The sequence below is a fragment of the Macrobrachium nipponense genome, chromosome 49 (genome assembly GCF_015104395.2).
Source record: "Macrobrachium nipponense isolate FS-2020 chromosome 49, ASM1510439v2, whole genome shotgun sequence".
NCBI classification, from domain to species: Eukaryota; Metazoa; Arthropoda; class Malacostraca; order Decapoda; family Palaemonidae; genus Macrobrachium; species Macrobrachium nipponense.
The window spans coordinates 8,542,583-8,553,704 of NC_087224.1; the positions used below are offsets into that span (position 1 = coordinate 8,542,583).

General features: G+C 37.3%; 1 protein-coding gene across 1 annotated transcript; it reads right to left on the bottom strand.

Moving 5' to 3' along the window:
• Positions 1-1,062: 1,062 nt before the first annotated feature.
• Positions 1,063-9,223, bottom strand: LOC135205304 (nuclear pore complex protein Nup50-like). The gene is given in 4 exon segments (XM_064235725.1): positions 1,063-2,739; positions 2,741-2,890; positions 6,897-7,048; positions 9,088-9,223. Coding segments are annotated over 2 exon segments (1,422 nt in total). The 5' UTR covers positions 2,885-2,890; positions 6,897-7,048; positions 9,088-9,223; the 3' UTR covers positions 1,063-1,461.
• Positions 9,224-11,122: the final 1,899 nt, after the last annotated feature.

The window sequence follows — 11,122 nt, forward strand, 5'->3', positions numbered from 1 at the left end:
TAGGAACAGATCCCGACGTAACCTAGGGACTGCCTGTAAGAGGAAATATCATCAACTTCTCTATAGAATATCTCCATTATTTGCTCTTGTTATCTGGTACATTTATGAATGTACTTTACAACTAGGCAATGAGCTAGAGAGCAAGGAGACTTGTTGCCACTCTGTTGGTACTTTCATTGTTGAAATATGTAAGCCTTTCCTGTCTTTCTTTTCCCGTTGAATTAATGTGAAATCCTTGGCACTTAATGTAAATGTGCAAGAGGCATCACATGTGCACAGACTGACTTTACTGTAGTTTCTAACACCATGTCAGGCATTAACAAAACATCCCAAATAACCAACTTCTTAACAATCAGTTATATATATTTCAATTGTGCAACCCCCACATCTCTACACACTGCCATAATAAAATGCAAAGTAATTTACCATATCCAGTTGGCTTGCCGTAAGCATTCACCTTTCTTGAAAATTTACCCTGTGGTACCAGCAACCTGGAATAGGACTAAAAAAAAATTTTTCCAGATATTTGTTCTGGCAGATCTGCTAAATGAATGTCTGGTCTTCAATTGAAAACACCATTCACTTGTGCTCATCACCATGGCACATTGTAACTAAAATAGGATAGGTACTTCAGTTATGCAACAAAAAATTATATTTACAGCCTTAAAATAATCCCAACATCTGTAAAATAAAATGCTTTCCCTTGGCTGCACTTAACAGCTCAACCCAACTCGTTAGTCTTTGGCAAAGCGTTCAATGAACAGAAAGGCAATTTTTCTACAACTATGAAAGAAAACCACAATCACACTTTTCTCCACATCTGGAATTTTCTCTCAATAATCAGTCACACATTTGACAGCATTTCTGCACATCTCGTGTGCTATTCAGATATACAATATACTGTACTGTAATAAATATCAACTCTTCATGTCTTCTGCCTTTGAAAAGCAGAGGGTCCCAAGAGTGAAATAAGAGATGTTTATAGAAAGATATCAAGTGGGTACCAAAGGCTGGACTTTCAAAAGCAGTTGACAAGTTTGGTATGGAACAATACTCCAAGTGTATCATCAAAAAGAATATATTTAGTATACACCATCATGCCTAATACTTAAACCATAATTAAAAATTTCAAGTAGTCTTTCCGTCTCCTGCCATAATCTGATTTTTTCTGAAGTCTGAGTATAAAAAAAAATCTGCAATTACAAATTTGAAGAACATTAAATGAAAGATAAAATGAAATAGCAACACAACATGTAAAATCAATTCCACTTTCAATGTGTTGTCATCAATTTCAATGTGTTGTCATTAAAAGTACTTGAATAACCCCCAAAGTCAGTTACACAATAAAACAGCCACATACACTAATGTATTGCAACATAATGTATTCTCACAAAATGCACAATTTACGGGAGAGCGAAAACGTTCAAAGATCAGAAAATGCCAATTATATCCTAATTCCATTTAGTTCTTATTCTCCTGTATCTTCTCTAATAGCGCATCAGCGTCCTCAGTGGTTTTCACACGAATTAACATCTTAGTTGGCTCCTTTGCTTTTTCGGCATCAGTTTCTATGGGAGGATTAGGAACGCACACTATAATTACGCCATTCTTTCCCGCGCGAACAGCCGGTACAGAGTTATTGAGAACAATGTTAAGTAATATATTTCCTAGATTTGTGTAAGCTCTAACCAATAACTGAGTTTTTTCATCTACCTTTTTAAGATATAATGTGCCTACACCTCTGTCAACATATGCTCCATCTTTCATATAGAATAACTTGCATTTCTTGTCATAAAACGCACCTTCTTCCTTTACCTCATTCACCTCTACTTTTGGTGGCTCATCACTAGCCTCTTCTGTCTTGTCCCCATCGTCTTTATTCTCCGACGTAGCTGACGTACTGCCTACTCCAAAGCTAAACCCTGTGTTACCATCTTTTGTAGAAGAGGAGTTAAACCCACCAAATAAACCAGAACTACTGCTGTTGCTATTTGAATTTCCAAAAGATAATCCCTCTGATTTTTGGGAACTATTACCGAACCCTGTGAAAGTAAACATAGGAGCGGCCTTCTTTTCGCTGTCATTAGAATTTGACCCAAAGGTGAATATGGATTTGACACTTTCGGCTGGCTTTTCTGCTGCTGTAGTCTGAAGGCCAAAAGTGAAAGGCTTGACTGTTGTAGTTTCTTTCGACACTTCTGGCACTACTGGAGTGTTTTCTTTTCCAACTGCTAGATCCTTTTTAGAAGAATTTGTTGATGAAGCTCCCTCAGATTCCTTGGAGGAACCTTCCTCCGGTGGATATTTCTTCAGCAACTCTGAAAAATGCTTTTTATAGTCGTCAAACACAGGCGTAAGGTTGACGTGCGGGTTTTTATCTAGATGCTTTTTGATCCAAACAACCACTCCTTCATTCAATGCTTTGAGATGGGTTAAGAAGACGGTACTCTTTCCTTCTTCTTCTGAAACCTCTTTGTTATCCAAAGGTCCTTTTAGTTTTGATTCTGATCCCTTGGCATTGGACAGTGCTGAATCTTGCGTCACTTTTAGAGGCTGCGACGTCTTTTCCGGCGTGGGATCACAATTAGAGTTCAGCTTACTTGATGAATTGTCCGAACTTTCCTTTGAGATGCTGTTCAAGAAATTAAAAGGAAGGCGCAGCAGAGGTCGTTGAAGAGGAATTAAAACTAGAGAAGACTGACATCCCCTTGAATACTGAAGGTGCTCCCGCTTCCCCATTTGTGCCCCGTCGCCGCGCAGTCTTGATCTTTCTGGTTGCCAGCTGTTCTTCCGAAGCCTGTCGAAATGTCCCCATTTCCTCCCGTTCTTCTTCTGCTTCCCAGTTGTCATGGGTCAGCTCTCTTGTTGCTGTGCGCTTTGCCATTTTTCCCTAAAAAGAAATGGGTAAAATAAAGTCTCGACTCCATACATATCTAAAGTATTCAGTCCTAACACTATAAAATACAGCATCATCCAAGGTTTTGCTTTTAAAGAATGATATTCAAACACTATCAATTCAAATTGATATAAACCTCCATCATCCACACCGTCATCTTTATGGGAAATTATCTTGCTATAGATCTAAACCTGCAGAGTTCTTTCCACTAGATTCTGACACTCATTCTTTCTCCCTGAACTCCTGTTAGGTCTCAGTCTTTATCTGTACATTTTCCCATGATTTCTTATTCCTTGCTGCACATTTTCCCACAGAAAATTACTGAAATATTGTACATCTATACATACTTACACAAGCAGAGATCCCTCATAAACATACTTGGAAATGATCACACAGTTTCTAAGGATTTCTTATTGCCATAAGATCAACAGAACGTTTGCCAGTACTTTACACCAATCTTTCAAAAATATCTCGCAAGTCTGTTCTTAATTATATGCACATATGTAAATAAGCAAAAATTTCATACACAATACACAGTACCCTTGGGCGAGTGAATCATAACAGTACTGGCCCCGGTTATCGGCGATCCGGTTTTATGGGGATTCTCTAGCGCCATACAATCGGCGATTTATGACACCATAACAGGCCGAGTTCCGGTTATCAGCACCATAAGGAGCCAATAATAGTTATGGCGCCATGAATCACCGAGTTTTAGTTCACGGCGATTTTCGCTTATCAGCGCACCCCTGGAATGGCAACCCCCGCCGATAACCAGGGACGGCCTGTACACAAGATTGTTGGCTGTAAAACACACACTAAAGAATACAAATATATACAGCACTTTCTTTTGTTTTGTCAGCCTCGCTTACCATCCAAACAAACGTGGTAGACAGAACCGCCACAGAAAGCCAGCTGACCGTGTCATCAGTCAGTACTGGTATAGTACATGGCTGTCATGAAGAAATCCTAAGGTTCAATTATAGAGTTCAAATATTTTGCATAAAACAAACATAAAGGTCATTAGCTTGCTAAGCAGTGCTTCCAAAGGTCATAATGACCACAAGTGAAAGAGAAAACAATAAGTACAGTACATAATAGTAAAATTGTACTGATAAACATGAAGGTTGGACAGAGATAGAGAGAGAGCCACAAATCAGAGGGGAAAAAAACGAGATGAGTACACAAATATAAAGATGAAACTGGAAGAAGACCACAACTGTACTAAGAAGCAATAAAGAGGAAGAAAGAAAGCAGTACAGTAATGGATGTATACCAAAACATTACATAGCAAATGGCTAAGGGCCAAAAGGAGACTGCAAAAAAACCACAGGGGTCACAGTAATGTAGGTTAAATTAAAATTTAAAAGTGGTCGCCGGTCCTGGGAATATGAGGGAGCTATGAATCTTCAACTTAAAAGTACAAAGTTGAAACGTAAAAACCACAATCAAACTGGAATGATACAGTAAAGGAATGGGAAAGACGAGGTTGATGTGTACCTCTATTCAGGAGCGGTATATGGAATTGGCTAAAAAAAAAAAAAAAACCACAGACTTACTGAAGAGCAGTCCATCACAGCTTGCAAGGTTTAAATGACAGTACATAAATGGATTATAATTTCTAGGCAAAACCACATGTACTCTCCAAGGAAGAGAAGAAATTAATAAACTATAGAAAGTTAGAATAAATACCAGAAAGATATGAGATTTGTTGCTAGTGCTATAATTGCAGAAATTCGTTGGAACAATAGAGGGAGTGATAGAAAATTATCTAGCAAAGATTCTCTGGGACTATGTTATCAGAACAGATAGGATGATATGTGCCAATAGACCAAACATGACGTTGATTGATAAAATCAAGAAATTATCCCTCATTGATGTCGCAATACCACGGGACACCAGAGTATATGAGAAAGAAAAAAAATTAATAAGTATCAAAACCTGAAAATAGAAATATGAAGGACATGGGATATGCCAGTGAAAATTGTACCCATAATCATAGGAACACTGGGCACAATTCCAAGAACCCTGAAAAGGAACCTGGAAAAACTAGATGCCGAAGTAGCTCCAGGACTCATGCAGAAGAGTTGTGCTACTAGAAACAGCACACAGTGAGAAAAAAGATAGACTCCTAAGGAGCCAGGCTGCAACACAGAACCCCACACTATAAAATAGGATGACTGTGATAGGCAAAAATATATATAACAAATATAAATAAAAAAATAAATATTAATAATAGTAACAATAATAATAAACATCAAGGGTTTCGTGCAAATGACTACCAAATCATATTGGCATCTCTAGAAATCATATCTAAAGAGGCTCGGACAATTAACGAAGACTACACTATCGTTAAAAATGCCCACCAAGCTGCTAGAAAACAAATACTTTACTAGGATATGTGGTAACTAGTTGGATATCTTCAATATCTGATGAGACCCAGGATACAACAATAACTACACAAAAGCCAAAGGTACTTGCAGGAAACTATCAGGTTGGTGACAGACACAAGGTTAGAACATACTATGTACACGAGTCTAGTTTGTTAAACAGGAAATGCAAGAATAGATAAGAGAATAACCGCAAAACCATGCAGATGATGTTGACACATCCAAGTGTTCAAAGACTGTTTGTTTAGTTGGGGTAACTCCCAGAAATATTCTTGGCTAAAAAAAAGGGGGGGAGGGGGGTCAATACCAATCAAAAGAGATGGATCAAAAAATAACATCAGAAGATAATAAAAGATAAGGTTCTATAACACTGGACAATTAAATGACACCTCATATACTAACTAGACTTTTGCAGAATATACAATGAGGAAACAACGCCAGATGACTGGGGACTGGAAGTTGGAGTACGGCACCACAGAAAATTGACCTGACTGAATGTGGTAACCATAAAGGTACTGCACTTATGTCGGTTGCATGACAACATTCAGTATACTAATCTCGACAAGCTAGAGAAACGATGAAATGCCGAGACACGAACATAATGGATTCGGAAAAGTCGGGAACTGCACAAACCATATTTATCTGTCTACGTGTATTAGGCAGCAGTGTAAGGAATTTCAAAATCATTTTCTGGTGGCGTTGTTGATTACAAGAGGGCATATGACAGCATCCTAGATCAATATAATGCTAGGTTTTATGTCACTATGACATTCCTGTTAAATACATAGAGCTAACTGAGAGCAGTTTTCACGAATGAAGTAGTTAAATTGATAATATCTGTAGTTACATTACTAATATTTATGAATTCTTGATAAGTGAACTTGCAGTAAATAGCTGGGTACCACAAAGGTTATCACCTTAGCTGTTTGTCTTCTGATGAATTTTATAATAAAAAGATTTCTTGCAGATGATGATGATTCAATATGTAAAACTCAACATAATAGGCAAAGCTTCCTTATTTAAATGCATTATATCAGGAGAAATGAGTACCATACTAAATCTCAGAAAAACAGAAATAAAGTGACAAAGACAGAACACTCACATAAGGAAAGGATTAAAAAGAGATGCAACTTTCACAACGAGTATTTAGGAATAAAGATATCCATTACAGGTTCTCTTGGATTGTAACCTGGAATGACTAAAAGAAAGAAAATAAAAATTTTGCAGACTGAATGAGCTTAAGAAACCAGATAGAGACATTCACCGGTTTACAGCATTTCCAACTTTACGGTGCTAGGCTCATGGCGCTGTGAACCCTATTTTTTTAATGTTGTAACCTGTTTTACAGAGCTGTAAGAGCTACCTATTTATTCCCATAATAATTATGATGTTCAGGGTTACCCTCGCCGTAAACCGGGGACTGTCTGTACAGGTAGAATGAAATGCAAATGAATGTAATACATATTACATATTATAGTCTAGTACATCAATACAGCTATGCAGTCATGGATTATGGTATGACAACAAAACTATCTTTTAAAAGATTTCTTCACTTTGAGAATAGCCTGAAGAGGAAATAGTGTCAAATATAAGGATAAACTGAGCAATAATACCATAGAGAAATTATGGGAGCTTCATACACGGATGAGCTAACACTAAAGAGTTGGAGATAGCTTGGACAAGTCCTTGGCACCACTCGGGGGGGAGAAGGGTAGAGAGTTCAGTTGGGGTCCTGGAGACACCAGACGAGTCGGAAGATTCGGACCTAGATGGGAGAGAATTACAAGACTGGAAAATGGATGCGACAAAAAAAATTTGTGAATGTGAAAGCCTCGGAAACAATCTACGACCGAGTTTTCCAAAACCCTCTGAATCGTACAGTGTTCATGGCGAAAGCCATCATTATCCTTATCATTATTATTATATTATTATTATCATTAGTAAGAAGTATGAGCGGTAAAGGGAAAATACTAAAACCAAAAGAAGAAATCCCACTTATTAAAAATTAAACAAAATAAATTTATAAATAACAAATGGTTAAAAATGTATTAAAATACAAGGAGAATAGTATCTGTCATGGTCAGAAATCTTCTCCTTGGTTTAAATCTTTTGACAACCATAAAATGACTAAGTTTCACATTCTGAACAATAAAGTCATCTGATCTTCTCGACTGACCGAAAATCAAGGAGTATAGGCTAATGGTCAGGGCCAGTGCTAGGAACTGCGGGGCCTAATTAAAAAATCATAGGGTATTTCTACAGAAGCACTCCGCACATACTGCAAGGAACGTAACTGCGGATACGACATCCACTAGGGATTGGAGCATCCAATGTATTTCACCGTGTTTAGTACTGGACCCTGGGGGTTAATTACAGTCGTCTGAATAAATATTACTTAAAATTCTTGTTCAATAAGTAAAACTGCATAGAAAAACCGCAGCTGCCATAGTCTAGGGCACCGCAGATAAGTAAGTACCCTAGATCTACCAATTAGGGTAAAAAACCACATGGTACAGGAGTGGACCATGTACGATCAATGTGTACAACCCCAAGAAAAGTACATTATAACGCGTCCTGACACCGGAGTAGAGGTCTTTAACTCCGTTTCTCACCAACAACAAGTCGCGTCTGATGCCCATCTCCGATGTCAGGACGCGTTATAATGTACTTTTTTTGGGGTTGTACACATTGATCGTACATGGTCCACCCCTGTACCATGCGGTTTTTTACCCTATAGAAATGAAGGCAACCTATGTCTAATTTAAAAATTATTTTCCAAGAGAAAATTCTGTTAATATACTATAAACCGGTAGCGGTTAATTCCTCTTAGAAAACAGTTTATTCCTCTAAGAATACAGAAAAGCATTCATACGGTAAATCTGGCGCGGGGAGTCGTTAGGGGGCGGGGCCCAATTTATTCAAATTGGTCAAATACTACCTAGGCTTAGGACTGACCCTGCTAATGGTACTTTAGCCAATGAATACGAAAATAAATAATGACGTTAGGAGTAGCCAATGGAAAAACATAATACTACTAGGTAACTACGGCTTACATGAATCTTCCATTACCTTAACCTATCCCACAGATTAATCTTGTTATGCCCATATTAATGTCAGATTAGTTACCTAGCCTATATATTAATGGCAGATTAGGCCTACAGTACGGCAAATGCAAAATCAAGTTCATTTCAACTTATAACCCTGAAGTAGGCTACAGGGCTACTTGAGATGAAAAGAAATTACTCAAATATTATAAGTGGACCTAACTTTAGCCTGCGCTTTGCTGCAGGGCCGCATAGGCCTAGGCATATACTAGGTAATAGGCCTATGTATGACCCACGGTAAACTGCATAGAAAACCGGCAACTGCCAGTCTAGCTAGGCGCGAAATAGTTATATAGATCTACCATCATATATTCTATATCAATCTATTCATTAAATAATAACAAATTTAAACTGGGCCTCTGTTACCTTATAGGCCTATAGACTTATACGGCCTCCTGCCATCCAGTGAAACGGCGCAACCTAGGCCTAAAATAAGATGTCAAATTTAATTTCTCGTGTGAAATCTGGCGAAGGTTATAGATAAATGTGTAATAAACCGATTAAACCGCATTTCTCGTCACTCCATTCACACTTAAACCTATACACATGTTCACATCGCAGTCATATGTCTGGCGGCCTTGGGGCCTCTGAACCGCTGTCGGCAATTTTCAAAGGCCAAATTTAACGGTTTTTCACTCAATTCTCACACCTATTTTGATCAGATCTGCTTCATAAGACTTCAAAGAGACCCGTTACGTACCCTTTTACACCATAGACGGGCGAGACTTCGAAAATAAAGCGATAATAAAAAAGGCGGCAGCGATGGGACTAGAGTAGTGGTCGCGAGTCACACATTTATTATGGTACGAATGGCGCTCGAGATTTAGAATGTCAGTTTTCGGGAGGTTTTTTCATAGATTTCCAACCGAATTCTTTTGTAAGAGTATAAGTATTCTATTTCTTTTTATAGATTTTTTAAAATTACAATACAATAGGATGTCCCTTTATCCATATGAATTAATGCATATTCTTCACTCGGAAGATTTAGAATGTCAGTTTCGGGAGGTTTTTTCATAGATTTCCAACCGAATTCTTTTGGAAGAGTACTTCTATGTCTTTTATTTGCTTTTATAGATTTTTAAATTTAAAATGCGATAAGATATATACCTTTATCCGTAAGAATTAAGGCATACTCTTTACTCGGAAGATATTGAATGTCATTTTCATAGATTTCCAAACATTAGTGTTTTGGAAAAGAACTTCTAGATCTTTTAGTTAATTTTTAAAAATATTTTAGACTCAAGATGCTGAAGCTAAGACAGGTACCTTTTCCTGATGGATAAATGAACCTTTCAATTTAGGTAATCTTTTATAAATATCCATTTCCCTACGGTTATCAAATAATGAGACCTATTTTTCACATTTTTTTTAGCATGATGTACATATGCATATCTATGTACATAAGTACCTATTGTTTTAATTGATGCTGCATGAACTATTTACATATATATATATATATATATATATATATAATAATATATATATATATATATATATATATATATATATATATTCTCACCAGACTCGAAACAGGTGGTTAGCTAGCGAGCCCCAAAACATAAGGACTGGCATCACCTGACACCTGTATATGGCCTATTTTGGCCTATACACTCGTCACCTATACTAGCTGTCCTCATTCACCGACTGGGCCGTTTTTATAGTGTGGGATTCTGGGTTGCGTCCTGCTTCCATAGGAGTCCATCATTTTTTTTTTCTTTCTTTCTTTTTTTACTATGTGCGCTGTTTCTGCATGAGTTCTGGAGCTACTTCAGCATCTAGTTTTTCCAGGTTCCTTTTCAGGGATCTTGAGATCGTGCCTATGATTTTGGGTACAATTTCCATTGGCATATCCCATATCCTTCTTATTTCTTTTTTCAGGTCTCGAAACTTGTCTATTTTTCTTCTTTCTTTCTCATCTACTCTGGTGTCCCATGGTATTGCGACACCAGTGAGTGATACTTTCTTCTTGATTTTGTCCATCAACGTCACAGGGTTGATTCCCTCTCTGACGGGCTATTATATGTTTTCAAAATAAGTTGCTTCTTATAATTTATAATTGTCTTTTAGTGTTTTCTCGTCAGTATCGTAGCTCTTGCAGAATAGAAGAGCCGTTAATTCTCTTTTAAGTTTGCTTTCTTCTTGCGTGATCTTCACTTCAGGTGCACAATGTTCAAATGCTCTCTCGTATGACTTACAATTTGTTCTAGTTCAAATAGCCTATATGCCTCACTCACATGTCTGATCACAATGTTCATTTCAGGTTATGTTGTTCACCATATTTTAGTGCTTTAAATGTAGCTCAATTAGTGCTGGAGTTATTTTGTCACGGGAACGTAATCCTTTTAATAATCTGGCGGCTCTAGTTAGTACTCTGGCAATTTTCTTAGTAATTAGTTAGGGAGACCATAGTATATAACGCTGCGGTAGTCGAGCCTCGAAAGTATTTGGTTACAAATTGCTGTTTTCAGAGTATCTTCGTTTAAAGATTTTGTAATGAATGCAGTTTCTAATATGATAGTTAAAGGTTTTTACAATATGCAATATATGGTTTCTAATCGACAATTTATTATCGATAAATACTCCTAAGTTCCTTACTGCTGCTATAATGTTTATGGATGACGAGCCTCTTTTGAAGTGTTCATATTTCCGTATTGCACTATGAGATCCAAATGGCATATACATTCCTTTTTTAAATCCTTCCTTGTTGCATCAATTTTACTGATGGCGTCTTCTAC